Source organism: Macrotis lagotis, chromosome X (genome assembly GCF_037893015.1).
Source record: "Macrotis lagotis isolate mMagLag1 chromosome X, bilby.v1.9.chrom.fasta, whole genome shotgun sequence".
In the NCBI taxonomy this organism is placed as follows: domain Eukaryota; kingdom Metazoa; phylum Chordata; class Mammalia; order Peramelemorphia; family Peramelidae; genus Macrotis; species Macrotis lagotis.
This window is the reverse complement of record NC_133666.1, coordinates 649133597-649155190: the sequence shown is the minus strand read 5'-3', so window position 1 is coordinate 649155190 and position 21594 is coordinate 649133597. Positions and strand designations below refer to the sequence as shown.

At 39.5% G+C, this 21594-nt stretch overlaps 1 protein-coding gene across 5 annotated transcripts in view; it reads right to left on the bottom strand.

Moving 5' to 3' along the window:
* LOC141501059 (semaphorin-4E-like) overlaps positions 1-20153 on the bottom strand; it is a 54433-nt gene extending 34280 nt beyond the window's left edge. Inside the window, exons 1-4 of one of the 5 annotated variants that reach the window (XM_074204715.1) lie at positions 20002-20090; positions 15210-15384; positions 11506-11648; positions 847-906 (exon numbers count right to left, since the gene is read on the bottom strand). In XM_074204715.1, the coding sequence (XP_074060816.1) occupies positions 847-906; positions 11506-11648; positions 15210-15315 (309 nt within the window). In that variant the 5' untranslated portion in view covers positions 15316-15384; positions 20002-20090. Of the gene's footprint in view, positions 1-846; positions 907-11505; positions 11649-15209; positions 15385-20001 lie in introns of those variants that run through there. The other 4 variants (XM_074204716.1, XM_074204717.1, XM_074204714.1 and 1 more) reach the window with 4 other exon arrangements.
* Between the last annotated feature and the right edge of the window lie 1441 nt (positions 20154-21594).

Sequence of the window (21594 nt, the reverse complement as noted above, 5' to 3'; positions counted from 1 at the left end):
TATTATACTTCTATATTCATTTATATATTATATTTTATTATAACTTTATTACATTTTAACATTATACTCAGTGGTAATATGGGTTACAGTGTAGGCATAAATAAATATTAAATTCTATATATTGCCCTCGACAAGTTTTTGTCAGGTGCTGCAGCCCAGAAGATCTAAAAGGTTGGACACTCACGAACTAGAGGTTTGGCCTGGACTAGATTCTTGGCTCCTTACTTCAACACTCTTTCCACATTATCACATCCCACAGTTTAGAGAAGTGAGGGATTACTGTGGGCTGGAGATAGCTGGAAAAGCTCCATGGATAAGAAATTCAAGATCTTGAGTATGGAAGGGAGGGCAGGATTTGGAAAATCATAGAGGAGAAGAGAGCAAAGGGCATTCCAGATATTAGAAAGTGAGCAAAAGCAGAGAAGAAAAAGAGTTTTAAAAACGAATATTAGTATACTATCGAGCACAGTATTCTACACCACAATAAAGTGTGGATTAAGTGAATAAGGGCATATTTCTGAAAATTCAGAGGAAAACGATTAGTGTGAAAGAGGGGAACAGTTTTAGACACCTGTACTAATAAAAATACTTTTATAAGTTAAAGTAGATTTTTAAACTAGTTTAAAAGCTTGGTCAGCATGAAAATAACTAGCTTCAGTTTTTTGTTGTTTTGTTGGGTTTTTTTTTTAGGTTTTTGCAAGGCAAACCAGGGTTAAGTGGCTTGCCCAAGGCCACACGGCTAGGTAATTATTAAGTGTCTGAGACCGGATTTGAACCCAGGTCCTCCTGATCCACTACGCCACCCAGCCGCCCCTAGCTTCAGTTTTTACAACATGAGTAACTTACTGTATCTTTCCCTCTATGCATGCACTCCAGTTGCCTATCTTTAGTAGCAAACCAATACACCTGAAATACAAAAACACACTCAGTTACAGGTTTATATACCTTTTCTAACCATAAACACAAAACCAAGAAGTCACTGGTGAGCACTTACATTTTAGTACTTCACGAGTCCTTGGGGCACTACTGCTCTCCGGCCCTCACCCCCCTCCTTAGCAGATAGCTTTAGGAGTAGCTGCTGCTAAATTATAACTAGCATTTATATGGTGTTTTAAAATTTGCAAAATACTTCACACTTTACACTTGTCCCTCATTCGATCCTCACAACATCATCGGGACGAAAATACTATTATTATTATCGTATATTTTGAAGATGAAGGCTGGATGGGGTTAAGTCACTTAGTTGGGATTACACAGGATTTGAACTCAGGCTTTCCTGAAACCAGGTCTAGTCTCTTTCCAATGTTAGTCAATAAAAATTTATTGGGCTTCTGTTATGGACCAGGCACTGTGCTAAGCATGGAGATTACAAGGAAAGGCAAAAGACAAGCCCTGCCCTCAAGAAGCTCACAATCTAATAGAGGAGACATCCCATAAACAATTATATACAAATAAATTATATGAAGAATAACTAGGAAATAATTAATGGAGGGAAGGCACTGAAATTAAGAGGGACTAGGAAAAGCTGCTGAAGAAGATCGCATTTCATTTGAGACTTGAAGGAAGCCAGAGAAGGAGGAGAAGGAGATGAGGGAGACCATCCCAAGCATGGTGGTGGTGGGGGGGATAAGAGAAAATGCCCCAGATCTGGAAGATAGTGGCCAGCAAAGAGCCCAATGTCACTGAACAGAGTGGGGATGGGCAAGATTAGAGAGGGTTTAAGGTACAAGAAGACCAGAAAGGGATATGTGGGGAGGGAGGCTGAAGGGCCTTAAATGCTAAACAGAGGGTTTTATATTTGATCCTGGAGTATTTGATGGGTAGTTACTTTAGTAGGGAGTAACATGGTAAGATTTGTACTTTAGGAAAGCCACTGACAGCTGAGGGGAAGACAGGTTGAAATTGGGTGAGAAGAGGAAGGCTACCCCACCGGTAGGCCACTTCAACAGTCCAGGAATGAAGTGATGAGGGCCTTCATCAGAGAGATAGTCAGAGGACAGAAGGGAATGTATTCAAGAGATTTTGTAAAAAGTAAAATTGATAGGTCTTGGCAACACATTGCATATGGAGGATTGAGAATGAGAAGTTGGAGGATGACACTTACATTGTGAGCCTAGGGGACTGAGAGGATGATGATAACCTCCACAGGAATAGGGAAGTTTGGAAGGGAGGTGGGTTTGGGGGAAAGACGATGAATTACATTTTACACATATCAACAGAACAAACAGTTTGAGCTGAAAAGCAGTTAGAAATGTGGTCAGGAAAGAGTTTGGAGATGTGTAAGCAGATTTGCTCATCGTCAGCTTGGACATAACTCAATCCAGGAGAGTTCATGGAAACACCCTGAAATAGTCCAGAGAGAGAGAGAATGGAAAAGAGCATTGGACATAGCCCCAGAGAACCCTCAGAGATAGTGGGTAGGATTTGGAATCTGAACATTTTGTGGCACTTTGAAGTTTACAAATTACTTTGCCTGTCAAGGTCTTGCAGGGTTAGGAATTGGAGCAGTGTTAGATTCATTTTTAGGGATAGAGAAATGAAGACCAAGAGAGGGTTATTGATTGACTGTCTAAATTAGAGCGGGAGGGTCAAATGGACCAGGGGCCTTCTAAGCCCAATTGAATGGGCCTTCCACTACATCATGCTGATTCCATTTTTCATTCTATTTTGAATGAGAGTAAATTAAGACCAAGAGAAGTTTAAAAACTTTCATATTATCTTCCAAATGGAATCAAGAAATCAAACACCCAGTATTTAGAAATATACCATGTGGCAGACACCGTGTATACAAGTACAAAGAATAAAATAAAATAATAAAATAATCTTTCCTCAAGAAGGATAAATTCTAATGGGGAAGGCATGAACATATGTAAATATAGATAATATACATTTATATATCTATGTATATAAAAATGAATAAATACAAATACAAAGTAGTTAAATGCAAGGTAATTAGGAAAGGATGTCACAAGAAGTTGGGAAGAAATTAGGAAAAGCTAACGCCTTCCTGTTATGATCATCTCCAATTTATCCCGTATATATCTTTTTATACATAGTTGTTTTCATATCATCTCCCTCATTAGTTTGTGAACTTTTAAAAAGCAGGAGCTGTTTTTTGTCTTACTTTGAATTCCTTGTAGTTAACATAGATACCAGTAAACAGTAGATAGTTAATGGTTGTTGACTTGATTTTAAACCTCAAAATTAAAGAGACTGGTGTGGTTCATACTAATAGTAGAAAAGTTAACCTCTGGGTGGGTGGGGAAGACTTTCCTTCATGATGGCATTGTTTCTCAAGTGAAAAAAGTCTGTTGAACAAAAATAATCTCTCTGCACAATTTATTTTAGTTATCAATGATATATAGCCCTTTCTAGGGCTAGGATCACCTGAGCTAATCACAGATGACTGAGAGGACCCTGGCAGAGCTGGTGAAAAGTGGAGTTGCAGTTTCCCCATGTGTCAAGTGAGGTTGTCAGCTTAAATGACCTCTAAGGCCCTTTCCAGCTCTAGAGAAGCCTGAAACCTTTATACAAATCTATCCTGCAAATCTTTCAATATTTCATGATATGTCTATGGAGCATTCTTACTGATTCTTACTCCATGACCAGTCCCAATTTCCTTTTCTGATCATTTTTGGGGAATATATGCCTTATTTTATCCCTTTATACTGAAAGTAGAGGATTTTATTTTATTGTAATTTTTTTTAGGTTTTTGCAAGGCAATGGGGTTAAGTGGCTTGCCCAAGGTCACACATTATTAAGTGTCTGGGGCTGGATTTGAACTCAGGTACTCTTGACTCTAGGGTCTGTGCTCTATCCACTGCGCCACCTAGCCACCCCCTAATAGAGGATTTTAAATGTTATTTCTGTGGTCTAAATCTAGGAATCTTTTATTTTTTTTCCTATTTTAATGTTGATGTTTTATATAGAAATCAAGATAAACATATAAATAAGCAATAAATGAATAGGTTAATTCTATCATGATGGAAACAATCAGCAATAAATTAACAATCAATTTGGAATTTTTTTTTATTGTTTCTAGTACTTTTAAATAAAGCTATTTTCTTTCATGCTAGACCAGGCACCATAGTAAAAACAGAAAGCATTTATAGAACACATTAAAATTTACATATGCTTTACATGTTCTTTCACATAAAATGAACCTATGGTCTCTTTTCTAAGGCAAGGGTTCTTCACCTTTCCTGTGTCACAGACCTCTTTGAAAGTTTGATTTTAAAAAAAAGGATTCATTTTCAGAGTAATATTTTTAAATAATTCAAAGAAATGCTAAATTTCAGTTAGAGGTTAGTGAAAATGAAGATGTAATTTTTTTCTATTCAAATTCATGGACCCCTTGACATCTATCCACTGACCCCAGGTCAAGAATTCCTTTTATTTATTAATATAAATATTGAATCCATGAGTCATAAATTATCTTAACATGAACTGCATAGGATCTTATATAGTCAGTCAATAAACATTTATGAATCACTGTCTATCAGTTACTATGCTATATCTCATTCGACCCTCACAATCATCCTTGGAGGAAGTATTATGATTATGTCCATTTTACAGCTGTGGAAACTGAAGAAGACTGAGATCAAATGACATTATAAGAGTCAAACAACTAGTGACTGAAGCCAGATTTGAACTCTTTATGACTCATGTCAGTACTGTGTAACCTAGCTGGAGGAGAGAGGTGTAAGATATAAGGAGTAGTGGGAGGCTATGTGGCGTAGTGGATAAAGCACCGGCCTTGGAGTCAGGAGTACCTGGGTTCAAATCCGGTCTCAGACACTTAATAATTACCTAGCTGTGTGGCCTTGGGCAAGCCACTTAACCCCATTTGCCTTGCAAAAACCTAAAAAGAAAAAGATGTAAGGAGTATAGATATGTGTAAGAGTGTAAGTTATAAAGGCTTTGGATGGCAAACAGATGACTTTATATTTGTATTTGGTCCTGGAGCTGAGAGGGAGCCACTAATTCCTGAGTTGTGGGGGGAACATAGTCAGATCTGTGCTTTAGAAAGATCACTATAACTGATTGAGAGGGACCAGAATGAGACCTGGGACAGGCAAACCTACCAACAGAAGAGCCACAGGAAAACAAACAGAGAAGAAAAGGTCAGATAGTTGGGAAAGAATCAGGAAAGACTGGTGTCCTGAAAACTGAGAGAAGAAGAGTCTCGTTTAAAGGATACTGTTTTCCTGCATCTTTTTTTTAAGGTAAAGAAACAATAAACACAGCAAGTTTTTGTGATGTGATGATGATTTTTATCCTTCATTCTTTTAAAAAGACCAAGACATCGAAAAGGTGATGCCATGACAAGCATATGAATTGGAGTTGAGTAAGGGGATGCTGTGCTAAATCCCTAACCTCATTTTCTCCTCCAAAGCCATCTGGGTCCAATGGCCAGATTTGAATCAGGATAACTAGAGATGGCCCTGGATGTGAGGCAATCAGGGTTAAGTGACTCACCCAAGGTCACACAGCTCATGCATGCCAAGTGCCTGAATCAAGATTCAAACTCCTGTCCTCCTGATTCCAAGACCAGGGCTCTATCCACTGCACAACCTGGCTGCCCTAGTTGTGATGTACTGACTAAAGAGAAATACTAAAAGTAACAGAACGCTGTATTTGAAGGAAGTCTGTTATAATAAATCATTTATTAAAAACATTTTTGTTCCTTTCTCAAATTTCACCCTGAATATCTTCAATATGTGGGTAGATTGCACTCATAGGGATTTTGTAGAGACAAAAAAAAAGCAGGATGGATGGATCAGTAATTATTGATACCCTCTTGATCAGTTTTTTGGGTAGAAAGACTATTTGTCCAGTTATCTTTTCCACTTTCAGCTGTAATAAAAATGCTTCCAACATTTTGTTGCCTCCAGTATGAATTTATTTTGTATGTGCTTTGTCTGATCCAGCTACCCCTTTGTCTTCTTGGCCATTTCTATTTCCTCATATAACAGGAATTCTCATGTTATAATCCAAATATGGCATGATTATAGTTGAAAAGTATAGTGGAAATGCCAAAAAAAATCTATAAATAGGATTAAAGATTTAGGGATGGATGGGACCTTCCAGGTCATCAAGCCCAATCCTCTTATTTTAAAAAATGTGTCTCAAGAATTACACAACATCAACTCTCTGAGTTGTTCCTGACTCCAAGTTTAGCACCCCACTCATGAGGCAGCTCAGTGATGCAGAGGATAGAATGCTAGATCATCAGGAAATCTTCTGGCATCTTCTGGGTACTATCCAGTGTGCTAGGAATATAAATGTAAGCCAACAATATAGCTCTGACCTTCAAAGAGCTTGCACTCTTATCTGAGAAAGATAACACCTAAAAAGGAACTGGAAGGGTAGAGGGAGAAGGGTAAATCTTCTAATCAGAAGATGAAGTCCAGAGAATAAGTCAAGCCCCGAATGAGAAAAAGCTTCCATTTTGATATAGTTTATCTATGGAGTCTCACCTTTGGCTTTGAAAGGTTTAGGGAATGTGAACTCTTAAGGTACACATAGCTGACACAAATATAAACAGCATTTTCATTAGTATTCATCAAGGGAATTTCACTTATTTTTAAATATAAATATTTATTGAACTCTGACATAAAGAGTTATTTTTATTCATAAAATAAGTTGAGCTATTAAATTTATTAAATTCACTATAATCTTTACTTAAAATACAAACTTTAAAATGAGGAACAAATATCAATTTTGGGCAGACAGTGGCTGAGTCATGGACAACCTCAAGCTCATAATTGTTCTTTTGGACAGTTTAGTTTTGACATCCATTGAAATTCTCTTCAGACACAGGAGGCTGTTATCTGAGTTATGTAGGCTTATACTTGGTAGTTTCCACCAATTAGTTTATGGATGAAACATGTTATCTCATTTATTCTGTTGTTTCATGGTCAGTGACCTGCCCAATGCAAATGCTGTACTGAGAATGACCTTGAAGAAGCTACTGTTTTATTAATGTGGGGACAGGATGGGGAGAAAGCTTACATTTAGGTCACAAGTTACAAAAACTCCTGTTAACAAAACTCCTGTTTCCTTTTACAGGAAAGTGAAGAGGTTAGAAGCAGTTATGATCATTTTCAAAGAAAATTATTCACTCAAAGTGCAAACAAAAAGGGTTACTTTTATACACAGGCTTTATACACTAGAGTATTTCTTTTATTCAGAAATATGAGCTCCTAAAGTGGAGGTTGCAGTAGCAATTTCAACATACAGACAAAACAATAGTCATTATAAATAGCCAAATAATCTACAAAGGGCACTATTAAACTTTGTCACTTAATCTTACACATAAAACAGAAATTCAGACACCAGCAATACCTCAGCCATGAAGGTGGTCCCTGCAGTCACTTGAAACACTGGCCTATAAAAAAGGCCAGCCGGAATAAACATAAACAATTGTATGGTATCAGATTTCAACAGGACCCTCACTACCATAAGGCAACTTCTTTATTCCTTTCCAGTTTTCTATCCCATTCCCCAGTCTCCCTGACTTGTCAAGAGTGAAAATGCAGAGTGGAAAGACTAGATTCCACCACTGAGCAGCATGAAATTTTAACCCTCCTTCTGGGGAGGGCCAGTTCATCCCTCCTAAGGCGGCTGGTTGCCCTCAACTGCTAGAGGCACATTATGTTATTGCCAGATTAAGTGCAGACACCCAACTGGCTTTTGTCTTTGTACAGCTGAGATCTTCAGACTCAAGGGATCCACCAGTATCTCTAGCAACAGGGACCAGAAATGGTTCTTTGAGCTTTGTTTTTCAAAGAGGACCAGTGTCATCATGATATTGGGGATAAGGGTAAAATGTGTTTGGCTGTGGCTGATCAATCCAATATGAGTTTGGAAGGCTCCACCATAGATCCATTAGTCTGTTGGAAGTAGTCTGTTAGAACATTTGAGATGGAGATGTCTCTGGGTTTGTGCTACTGGGATACTACTTTACACCTTCTTTGATGCAGACATGCCTTACCGGTCAATCCTGTGCCAATACTTCCTATGTCTCATAATCGATACCAGAGTTTTTAAGAGAAACCTTGAGAGTGTCTGTCTACCATTTTCCAGACCAGTGGAAAATGGTGTGAGCCTTCAGCTTGGGTGAGCACTCATAGTCCTTTAGATAAACAATGCAGTTGGTATTTAGGTTAAGTGATCAGCCCATTGATCAGAGCTGCACTCTCTGTAGCAGAGTTTGAATGCTTCAAGCATTCAATGTTCAGCTCAAGAAATGTCCTCAGTGACTGGTACCTTATCTTGCTAGATGAGCTTCAGAACCTTAAAACAATTCAAGTGGAAATGATTCAGTTTCCCAGCATGGCTCTGGTAGACTGTCCAGGTTTTACAGGCAGACAACGATAAGGTCAGCACAACAGCTCTGTAGACCTTCAATGTGGTAGGCTGTCTAATATCTTCTCTCCCACACTTTCTTTTGGAGCCTCCCAAATGCTGAGGATACTTTTTAAGAATGAAAAACACACCCAACAACAATAACAACAACAGTTAGCTCTAGCAATGAGTGTGTCAGTCTCATAGTGTATAAGGGTAGCCTTGGAAAATATATTGCCAAAGAAAGTGAACTTATCCATAGCATTCAAAATTTTTCCATTTGCTATAACCTTGGTTCCATGTAGGGATGGTGTGGTGCTGGATGATGAGAACCTTTGTTTTCTTGGCGTTGGTTGTCAGACCAAAATTATCATGAGCAGTTGCATCTCCACCTGAGACGGCACTGAGTGCACAGTCATCTGTCATCAAAAAGTTACACACCAACCTATCCTCCACTTTGGTCTTGGCTTAAAGCCTTTTCAAGTAAAAGCTGTAGCATGTACAGCAGCCACACCCTGGTAAAACCATCTCGACAGACAAGCTAAACCAGGTTGAGAATAATTGACAGGCCTCACACCTGTCAGTGAATAAAGGGGATGTCTACCCCACAAATGTGAAGACTTCTCTGGTGGAATGAGTGTATGAGAACTGAGAACTATTTATTCTAATGGCCATTGAAGGCAGCTGAAACAGAAGCTGTGGAGAGCTTAGACCCTGAATCCTGGGCCACTGTCAGTTGTCTTGAATTTTTTCTTGTCACTGGACTTTGATGACTCTGATGATTTTGATGATATAGGCTGATAACTACAGACTACTCCTCCCAGCAATGGAGGATGAATTTAGTGGTCAGTTAACAGAGGTGAAGTCTCTCTGTACTTAAGTTATCCTGATTATTGGACAGTAGATGCCATCTGGTACCAAGACCCTTTCCAACCTGTGTCATTTGGGCATGGCCTTTGAGAACTCAGATTTCTTTTCATGGTTTAATGAACTTTTGAGATTTGGTATCCACAAAAATGTACAGAAGAGGCTCCATTCAAAACATAAGTGAATTCCAATTTCCCTAATTCTTACCTGGAACATGCACATAGCCATCTGATCTAATTTAAGCAAAGCATAATTAAGAAGATATAGTGGGAAGGGAACCCCCACCCAATATTTCTGAATCAAGAAGAATGTTTTACCTTCTGTTTTTAGGTACACCACATCACATTTTGCCTGCCTTGGTATGGTTAACTCAGAAAGGACCATAACTCTGGTTATTAACACTATGGACTGTAATGATGAAAATGGTCCTTAGAGATGGTGCAGTAGAAAGAACATTGGATTTTACACTAGGTTTTATACCTAGTTCAAATAACAATTCCAGGCCCCAAATAATAGGCCCTAAATAAATGGCCTTCCTTTAGTCCTTTCTAACTATCTACTAACTACGATGTCTTAACAAAACATTTTTCTTCTCTATGCCTTGGTTCCCTCATATGTAAAACAAGAAAAATTACTTGTACAACTATTGTGAGGATCAAATATGCAATATAAATAACAGCTATTGCTATTCCTCAGTGGTGTGATCAAAATTTGGTTAAAATTCTCTTTACAAACGTAGACTGTTGTCCCTTCTATGGCCTCAGTTCTAGTGAATTTTTATAACTGACAAAATGCGTCACCTGGTGGCTAACTTGGTGCTGATGAGTATCCTATACTTGGCTCTTCTGGATTCTGACAGAATCCAGTTTACCACTTGGCTTATCAGAACTTATTGCTCTATCTGCAAAACCAGTGAAAACCCAAAGTGTTAGCCAAGGTGTGTACTCGAGGAGCATCAGAGGAGGTTTTCAGTGGAGAAGTATTCTCACTAGTGCAATCAATAAGCACAGTAGGTGTTCACTCTGTGGAAGACTGAACTTCAAAGAAAGGCAAAAAACAATCCCTGACTTCAAGGAACTACAAAGAGGAAGGTGGGACTGAAGAGTGAAGAGGGGGCAACAGAGGAGGGAGCAGAACCCAGAAATTGTGCCCCCTTGAGATCTTTCTAATGCAGCAAGATGGATTTGACTCTGACGAATCAGAAGGCAGGTGGAGGTCAATATAGGTCAGTGTCAGAAGGTGTGATGGGAATCCAACTAGTGTGACATGCTGAAGGTCAACTTTAGGGAAGGAAAGGGAATTGTGAATAGCACTCTGCCAAAATCTATCCAGCACCTTGGCATCACAGACCACTGCATCCTCAAGGCAATATCCTGGGTCCATCCCTAGTTATTCTGAAAATAAAGTGAGAATAGCCTGCCAATACGGGTCAAACATTAGAGTTAGGAGGGGACCTACAAGACTCTCTAATTCTTTCACTGTTTTAGATGAAAAAAATAAGAGATTTGCCCAAAATCATACAGCGAATAAGATAAATACATTAAGATATTGAAACAATGGGGAAGTGGGGGGGGGCGGCGCTTACTCTGGCTGGTATGTGAAGGATCCTTTGATGAAGAACAGTTGACATCTTTCAAGGTCTATCATTTCTATTCTCCACTAAAGATCTCTTTTGGTGCCTCTTTATGCTAAGGACTGACCTATTTTTTTTTTTTTGGTCTTTTTGGTGAGGCAATTGGGGTGCCTAGCTTCCTAGGGTCACATAGCTAGTAAATGTCAAGTGTCTGAGGTCTAATTTGAACTCAGACTCTCCTGGTTCCAGAGCTGGTGCTGTATCCTCTGCACCATCTAGGCATCCCATGGTTCTCCATTCTTGAAAATGATGCTTGGTCAACATAAACAAAATGTCCTACTAAATTAGAAAGACATCAAGTTTTTAGACCCAGAAACTGACTGTGTGCCCATCATCTGACAAATTCAGAGCACATCATCATCAGAGACTTAGGTCCTAGAGGTTTTGTGTTGTTGGGGTTTTTTTGACTAAAGCAATTCAAGGATACTACCTACTAATATGTGAAGGGAGAATATTTGTGTAATTGGAGGGAATACTCATATTGACAAAATATTAGTTCCTTGTAGTGCTGAAATATTTATTAATAGACTGTATTTTCTAAAAGGGTTGTATCACCCCCCCCCCATTCCACCAAGTTTAAACTACTTCAGACAAAGGGAACCTACGTGAAGATACCCAGAAAAAAAAATAAGGTTAGAAACACTTAACTAACTTACACTGTCCACTTCTCTAGTGATGTCATTCATGTCAACAGCAAAGACAGCTTCCCTGGCGCCGATAAATAAGGTGTCAGTTTCTTTATTCACTAAGAGTGTTGAAAAATTGGAGAATCCTGATTTTCCAAATTCTTTGCTATCATCTAAAAACAATAAAATTCAAAGGGTGTTTCCATTTATTTGATTCATTATTTTTTTAGGTGGTGTTTCCATTTAGAAATTCCCCAATGAGATGAAAAATTTAAAAGAGTGAGCTACTGATTTTTTTTCTCCTGAATCAGTATCCATTTTAAAAACCCATTTCTGACAGAAGGCAGAGTTGAATTCTTTCTTCTATTGCCAGTTCTGCAAACAGCAACTGAAAATCATTAGTGATAGTGGAGAGCTTCACTTCAAAAAGAAATTTCTGCCAAAACATGATAAATGACTATAATGCAAAGCAGAAAAGAGCCATGAAAAATGGACAAGAAGACTTGTGCTTTCCTTTATTAGCATTTTGAAAGGCTATATAGTGACAAGCTTAGTCCAAAAAAGAAATATGAACTCAAAACAAAAATGTTTTCCTCTTAGTTATCATTGCATTTGCCATTTAAAAAAGACTGCCCTCATTTTTTAATTTCTAGCCATTTCTGTACTATTTTCCATATTTTGTTATTGGATTTGCTATTTACACAGAAAAACATCAACTTCATTTAAAAAATGTACTTTTTATCCTCCCAAGAATTTTTCTTCCTGATGAATACAGATGTGCTTTATTGTAAAGAAAGTTGATATGAAAATTGAATATAAAACAAATTTGTTTTATTATAATCTTAAAATTATTTTCCTTAATAAACAGGCTTTTAATTAGTTTTTCTGCTGAAATTTAATATTTGTTTTCAAATTATGCATTACTTGACCCAAGGTGAGAGAAATAACTAAGTATCAAAATCTTAATCATGAGTAAGAGAAGGCAACTGAGTCTGAGGGACAGAGTGCTGCCAGTGGAGTTAAAGAGGCCTGGTTCTGAATCTCACTCCTGACTCCTACAAGCTGAGTGGTTATGGGAGAGTCAGTTAGCCTCTCAGTTCCAATTTCTTCATCTATAAAATGGAGATAAAAACAACTGATAAATCCTTCATAGTGTGGTTAAGGGCATTCTGTGTCATTATATAAACACAAACTGTCATTACCAATTGAAAATCAATTTGAAATGAGATAATTCTTAAATTTACTGTGTTAGTCAGAGTGGGAAAGGCCTTAGAACAAAGATGCTCAGGTCTGGACAGGTCTTACTAAAAGAAAACACAGAATGCCAGTGAGAGGAGGGCTCTCAGAACAGAACAACATCATGACTAGAAGGACCCAGGGGAAGGAAGGGAACAAGTATTTCTTAAGTAGCTATTATGTGTCTGAGTTAGCTGTATTAGTACTTTGCAAATCAACCCCAGGAGATAAGAGCTATTTTGATTCCCATTTTATAATTAAGAAAATGGAGGCAGACAGAAGTTAAATGACAAGTGTCCGAGGCCACATCTGACCTCAGGCCTTTCTGACTCCAACACTAGGATTCTGTCTACTTTGTTACCTAGCTACCTCTAGGTCACTTTACAGATGGAGAATTTAAAGTCAAGAGAGGTCAAATGAGTCAATGGAAAAGTTGGATTCAATTTCTAAAAATGGGATTCATATTTTATTTATCAGGAACAGTTTTAAAGCATGAAGTAAGGCACTCTGGTATAATCTAAGTCTGAACAACCCTCCCTAACTTCTGAGGTCAACTCACTTGAGCAACAGGTATAATGATTAGAAATGGGAGGTGATTTATTAAACAAAAATATTAGAGGAAAATTCACTATGCCAAAGAATACACTAGAAAAATTCAAACTTCCCTAGAATGCTCAAAAATGTGACCTGGGCATGGAAAGTTGAGAAATGTAGGTTTAAGCCTAGCTTAACCTATGAGCTCTTTAAGACTGAGCAAGTCATCTGGTTTTCTCTTGGATAATCCATCTCACAAGACTATTATGAGGAGAGTACTTAGAAAGAAGTAATGTGCTACAAAAATGAAGTTACTGCCTTTTACCAAATTTCACTATTTATATGGAAAGAACTAGAATGGGTCCATGGGAAAAGGGTCTGAAGAGGGAAAAAATCAGCAACCTAACTCTGAAAGTAATCAGTGTGTAAAAAAAAAAATAAAACTATTAAATTGGTTATACAATAATATCTTACTATTAGCAGTTAGACTGAACACTGACCTTGGAGTCAGAAGGACTGAGTTTGAATCTAACCTCAGACACTAGACACTGACTAGCTGTGTGACCTTGGGCAAGTCACTTAACTCAGATTGCCTCACATCCAAGACTATCTCCAGTCGTCCTGATTTATTTCTGGTCATTGGACCCAGATGGCTCTGGAGGAGAAAGCGAGGCTGGTGCCTAGCTCAGCACCCCATCACTCGAATCCAATTCATGTGCTTGTCATGGCACCACCTCCCTTGATGTCATGGTCTTTTTTGAAAATGTATACAAATATTATTATTACTAATTTGAAAGTCTGTATCCAGATCTGAACTCAGGACCTCCTGCTTCCACTGATGATGTTCTATCCACTGCACCACCTAGTTGTCCTAGTCTTTCTAATTTGAATTCACTAGGGGAAGGTGAAAATTTTTAAGTACAGAATTGTTTTTTGAAGAGTTTTTATATTTCTTTATATAAGAGTAACTTTAACTCTTAAAGAATATTTCAGAATAAGACATTCTGCAAAGCTTACTTTAATGAAAAGTATCTCTAATTGGCATTATCACTTGCATATAGTTACAATCCTTCAAATCTGTTCAGTAAGTGACATATACTCCCCCACATAATGTTTCATACCACACAATTACTGAAATTTTGAACATCAAGTCCAACTCCCCCATTCTAATGACGGGAAAAACTAAGGCCCAAAGAATCAAAATGACTACTTTGCCTGCTAAGATCACAGGATTTTAGACATGGAAGAGATTTGAAGACATCACCACTGTAGTTGAAAGTCCTTAATTTTACAGGCAAGAAAGCTGAGGCTTAGAGAGGTTAAATGACTTGCCCAAACTCACAGGATCTTACTATTTCAGGACTGATCTTAGAGCTCATTTCATTCAACACCCTCAAAAATGTTTTGTTCTTTGAAGTTTTATTAATGCCTTTTGTTTTTATATCGGTGTTCATATTCCCTATTCTCCACTCCTCATCCTCTGATCCATAAAATGACCCTCTTCTAGTAACAAAGAAAAACAGTTAAAACAAAGCCATCTGGGCATATTGACTGCACCTAACAGTGACTGCAGTATTCCCCACTGGTAGTTGCTCACCATTTTTCCCAAACAACTGAAGTGTGTTTCATCGTCTTCATCCCTGGCTTTTAGAGATGAGAAAACTGAGGTCCAAAGTGATGGAATTCTGAGTGAATGACAAGACCCCCTGACACAGGGTCTTCACTCAGTTGGCAGGGTGAAGGGCAAGTCCTTCTAAGCCATCTGCATACACAGCTCCACATTCTTTTTCTCCAGCAGGAGTCACTGAACACCAATGACTGGAGGTGCCACTCTCTCCCCACTGGGCAGCACTAGGAAATACCAGGGGTACCACACCTGTGAAACTGCCTAGATCCCATCACAGCTATTTAACTACTTCAGTTCTACAATAAAGGAAGTCCAGAGTACCAAGTAGGTCACTTACTTTGATACTTTATGGTTTTTCTGGGAATGAAGTTGAGAGGAGATGCTTCCATCTGTTGGAGTAATTCACAAAAAGCAAAGGAAAGGAGAGTAGTCCAAATGTTCATTTTCGAATGTCCAGCTCCAACAAAACTTCCCCAGACTTTGTTCTTGGACTGTGACTATCCTGTCAAAATCTCAAAAGCAGACATGTGGCAAATTTAACTATTTCTATAAATTTGGAAGCAACATCCTCTGAAAATAATTGCTTTTGGCAACATTAGTCAGATGTGCCCTAAAAACTGAAAGGAGTTTTAAACAATGGCCTTGTTTCACAAATCCTCTGACAAAGGCATCATCTGAGCAATTAAGAACCTCTACATTTCTCTCCTATAGAGACACTGTATTTAGACTTCTTCATCAAACAGCTATCCAGCTGTGGTGAATTTGTTTTTGTCTAGAAATGGCAATTATGGCAAAACATGGAGCAGTCTCTTGTCAGAATCCTTGTATTCGGTGGGGCCTGTTCATGAATTTGACACATTTGTTATGAAGATCAAATCAAATTCACTTAAACAAGCACTGATAAAGTTTCTCCTGTATGTTAGTTAGGTACTGGTGGTACAAAGACAAAACTGAAATAATCCCTGCTTTGGGGGAGTTTATAGGGTTGAAGGCAGGGGAAAACCTTTACACAAAATGTACACTTAAAACCAAATATAAAGCATACACAAAGGTAATTTCAAAAGAGTATGTTAACAACTGTAGGGGAGTGGAACAAGAGGGAGCGTCTGGAAAAGCATCCCTGATAAGAAGTAGCCCTGAGACCTGCATTGAAGACAGGAGAGGACTCAGACTCAAGGGCGAGAAGCAATGTGGGAATGCATTTCAGATGTTAGAGGGGCACAGGGGTTGTACTTATGCTAAGGCAAAAAAGGTAGAGGACAGAATGTCACAACATTGCAGGGGATAGCCAGCAGAGCATTTGACAGGAGTTCTGTGAAAGCCCCAAGAGAAGATGAGGAGACACAATGAAAATGAAGAAAACTAATCCCCTTCCTATGGGAAATGGGAGCCTTTTCCCATGGGCCCAACATATGGCCACTTTTCTCCTTTATAGACCTTCTGTCTTGCTACTATAAAAATACTAAAGAGCCTCTGAAGCTCCCTAGGCCTCCCTGGGTGTGCCAGCCCCATATGAAGGGCTCTCCCTGTCCACAGCCCATCACACTGGCCTTCCTGGACCTAACTGGAATGCCACCTCCTGAATCGTGCATCCCTAGATACCACCATCTGAGATAACCAGCCCCTTTCTGAACAGACACTATACCTTTCACTACTCTTTAGCACACACACACACACTTGTCTCCAGTGGGTGGGTTATGATTCAATGCAATTCAAAAAACCACTAAGGCTGCTGAGTCTATGACCCAGAGTAGCTGGGGGGCACGGTGGACATAGTGCCCAGCCTGAGGTCAGTCTCAGACCCTAATAAGTTGTGCAATCCTGGCTCTAAAACTCAGCCTCAGTTTCCTCAACTGTAAAATGGAAGCAATAGCAGAACCAGCCCCTCAAGGATTGTGAGTACCAAGTGCTCCATATAGCATCTGGCAGTATATCAGTAATTATTGTTAGTGCCAGGGACACCAAGACAAGCCTGAAAAGTCCCTGGTTTACTGCAGCATATCTCCTTGGGGATAAGATTACTCAGGATTGAAGGGTTTACTGAGGAAGATTACTGTGGAACATAAAGAAAGAATAGTTTAGTGAGGATATCTTCTCATGATCTGCCCCATAACAGAAGCTCTCTCTACTTATACCTTTTTCTTTTTTGCAAGGCAGTGGGGTTAAGTGGCTTGCCCAAGGCCACACAGCTAGGTAAATATTAAGTGTCTGAGGTTGGATTTGAACTCAGGGACTCCTGACTCCAGGGCTGGTGCTCTATCCACTACGCCACCTAGCTGCCCCTACTTATATCTTGATAGTCTCCACATGCCTTGGTGCAGAGAAGACCCTCAGTAAGTATTGTTGAATGACTGAATACATGAAAGCAAAAAGCTAATAAGATAGCCAAGACAATGTAGTGTAACAGGGCCTCTGCCCTGTGAGACAGGAGCTCTTGGTTTCAGTACTGTACCTAAATCATGTGACCTTAAATAAATCAATTCCCTTCTCTGTGCCTCAGTTTCCATCTGTCAACTGTGTTGGTTTTATTAAATCATCTAAAGGTTTTTTTTATTACTAACTCTTAATGTTTTAATTTTTAAACAATTATATATATTCAATAAAGTAACAAGAATAATTTTCTTGCATGGCTTATGGCAATCTCCTTCATTATTTTTTTTATAAGGCAGTGGGGTTACATGACTTGTCCAAGGTCACACAGTTAAGTAAATATTAAGTGTGTGAGGTCAAATTTGAACTCAGGTCTTCTTGACTTGAGGGCTGGTATTCTATCCACTGTGTCACCTAGCTGCCCTAATCTTCATTATTATATAGGAATGCTGAGGACATTCTTTTTTATTTGGGAGTAGAATCATGATTTAGAGCTCCCTTGTAATAACCAAAAGAACCAGCCATGCACCTTCAATGAATGCTGAATTAAACATTGCTATATAAGGTCACATGTACTTGAGAGGCAAAGGGATGTATATGTGTGTCTGAACATACTTCATGTATGTTCCATTTCATTAGACTCAAGTTTAACATCCTGCTTGAAAATCTGTCAGTAAATTTTTGACATGCCCTCCAGTTATTCTCGAAATTTAAGCCAAGGAAAAACTAGGTTGGTATTAAGGACAAGGACTGCCTTGCCAAACCAGAGTTTTCCCTGAAGGAGCATTTTCTCCTTTTCATGTATCCAGTTCATTACAAATCTCACAGAAGAGCACATCAGAATTTGCCAGGTAATGGTTCTGTGAGAAACAGAACAAACAGCACAGCAGTGAGGATACCTAGTCTTGCAACTATAAGATATGGGGAGTGGGGAGAGGCAGACAATCATTTCTTTGTGGATAAAAAGGGACCAAAAACCTAGCCTGGATTTTTAATCAAAAACAGTACTTCATATTTATTCATACAATGCTTTATACAATGCTTGCAGCTCAGCGAGGAAGGCAGATGAGTTTAGTATCATGGAACTAGAACTGGTAGGGATCTTAGAGATCCTTCAGTTCAGGGAGTCCTTAATCTTTTTTGTTTCCTGGACCCTTCTGGTGACAGCCAAGAAATATTTTTAAATGTATATATAAAATATATAGATTTACTAAAGAAATTAAACTGAAAATTTTGAAATTAAAAAATTAGCATATTTTATTATATGTATCTAGTACTGATAAACACAAACATCTTTAAAATGCTATTGTCGTGAAAATAATTGGTTTCTACTGTCACATTCTGATAAATTCTGATAAATTGCCTAGATTAAAATATTTTTTAGTTTTTCTTTTTTAATTATTTTCTTTTTTTAGGTTTTTGCATGGCAAATGGGGTTAAAGTGGTTTGCCCAAGGCCACACAGCTAGGTAATTATTAAGTGTCTGAGACCGAATTGGAACCCAGGTAAACTTCTGACTCCAGGGCCAGTCCTTTATCCACTACGCCACCTACCTGCCCCACATTATTTTTTAATGATCAAAAATTTTCTCTCCCTTTCCCCATTGGAAAAAGAAAGAAAAAACCATTTTTAACAAATACTCTTGATCTAGCAATACAAATTCTGCTACATGTTAGAAAGAAGACTACATGAGAACAGGTGGCAAGAATTCATGTCCCTATCCTTGGCCCCCGACCCTAGAGACTTTGGGAAAGTTCCCTTTGGAAACTCATTCTTTGGGTGAGAACTGAAACTTTCTCTCCTGCCCCCAACTGTAAAGCTTTTTCAATCTGTATTATCTGGTACATATTCTCATATGTATACTTTTTAGATTTTGGTTTTGTTATTAATTTGCATAAACGGGTTTATTTGCGTGTATAGATTTGTATATATACACATTTATATGAATTCATCCTGGTGGAAAAGGGATCCTAGATCCAGAACTTGGATCCCTTCTTTCCCCAATAAGAAACAGCTATTAGAAGTTTAGCTTGAATATAAAATTTATTTTCCTCAACTAATAATCTTTCAGGAAGTTAAATAGGTTTAATTCTAGCCTTGTTAGTCCCTCTCTGAAGAGAGCAGAGTGGCAGCCCCAACCTTCTACGATGGGAGGAAGAGGTGGAGGGAGGAGAGGCTAGAACCGTCTCTCCCTGACTCCGGGATGATCTTTGTGGGTGTAGAAGCCGGTCCCCAGCTATATGGAGTGTTGGGTCTTGGTTCTCGGGAAGCCTCTGTTGAACTGACTTTGTAGCACAAAGGGACTAATGAAAGGGGTGAAGGTTTACAAAGGACTTTCTTCCACCACCCAGGGAAGGGGTTGGTACCCGGATAAGGATCCCATTTCACAGAGGGAAAACTGAGGCTTGCAGACCTGACCCAACTTCCCTCAAAAAGCTCTCAAAGTCAATGCTGGCGTGCTTTGGAAACAATGTCTCCCAGCGCCCAGGCTGCAAGTGCTGCCCCCGCCCCCGAAACTTCACAGACCCTGGAAGGTGGCCCCCGGAGGCCTCCTAGCCCAGTCCTTCTCTTCTTACAGATGAGGAGACTGAGGCCCGAGTGAGTTACTGACCCAAAGTCAGCCTCCTTCCAGGGGGAGGCCCCTTCCAAAGCTCCACATGTAGGACCTGGAGGAATCAAGGCACGTTCCCTGGAGCCGGTGGCACCAGCGCAGGCCTTGGAAGCTTGAGGGGGTGGGGGCCCCTGTGGTCCAAACTCACCCCACGCCTTCTGGGAGGGCTCCCCGCAGGCCTGGGCCCGTCTGCGCTGACCTGGACCGCAGGGGACGCGGCGCTGGTGGGGCGGTTGGGCGCAGCCCCACCGGACCGCCACGTGCGGGCCCTTCATCCCAGCTGAGCATGCGCCAAGTTCGCCGACCCTCCCCTTCCCCGCGCGGAGGGGTCGTGTCCTGGGCACTTAGAATCCACTGGAGGGGCCCTTGCAGTCCCAGGGACCCCGCCTCATTCGGCAAGACCTAGGATTCCCAAGCCGAGGACCGGCCCAGCCACGCCATCCCGGGGCCCCAGGGCTGTCCCAGCCCTGCTATTCTGGAGCCCCTACCTTTGGTGCAAGACAAAGGACAGCATCTCATCTTGGAAGAATTGGCCTTCTCAAGGGAAATGAGAACATGGGCCATCTGGATGTAGCCAGGCAGAAAAGTAAAAGGATGGGGTTTGCTGAACTGTTGCAGCAGCTCAAATTCCCACAATCCTCAGAGGACAATAGTGTAATAATTTTACAGATGCTGCGTTATGACTGCAGGGCTCACCCATTACACATTCTTTGAGCCTTGGAGAAATAAGTGGGAAATCAGAATGACCATTTACGTATATACATTGTTTTACAGTTACATCTACTGGTGTTGATCCTTGTTTGATCTCCAGGACAATCTTATCTCACTGAGAAAACTCATTCATAAAGTCATGCAGCCAATGAATGGCAAGAGTCTGAAACCCATTCATTGGGGTCAATGAAAGCATTGTGTTTGTAAAGTATATGCTAGATCAGTTAGGAGACCTGGGTTGAAATATTGACTGACACTACATTTGACCCTGAATCATAGTCTGTTTCCTTATCAATGAGGCTGGAGGCCTCCAAGATCCTGCTAGGTTCAACATTTCACAAATCCCCAAGTCCAGGATTTGTTTCTTATACCAGAGTATCTGTGGAAACACCATAATTCTCTAACAGCACATAATTTTTTGTTAATGAATTTGTTAATTAATTTGCTAATGAATTATAAAATTGATGGGGGGAGGGGAGGCCTCCAACAACCAAAAAAATTTACATGCATTAATACCAGATGACCATGTCTAGTTACTAAGTCCTTTGTATGGCTTATCTCATTTGTTCCCTCCAGGACTCTGGGCAGATGATAAGGCATAAATCATCAGTATATTATAAAAGTGGAAACTGAGGCTCAACAATGTTCAGCTTTCTTCAAACCCTGCAACTAAGTGGTAGAGATTTCAGCTTAGGTCTTAAGACTTTTCCTCTCTTGGGCTAGTTTATTAATCCAGGAATTCTCTTTGCCACATTTAATCCCTACAAATGACTTACAAACAGTGGAGAGGAGGGTGGTGGTGAGTAGAGTGGTAGATGAGATTAACAATCTTTAACTATAACATTTTATAGCTAAAAATGAATTCAAAATATAATATCTGCACTGCAAAGGATCTTAATGATCATTTAGGCCATTTCCCCCATTAGACAGATAGGGAAATGACTGACGGGGGGAAGTGACTTGTCCAAAAAGCAGAGAAACTGCTTTGGTAGTTTCTACCTCCACTTACATTGTCACAAACATTGTCCCA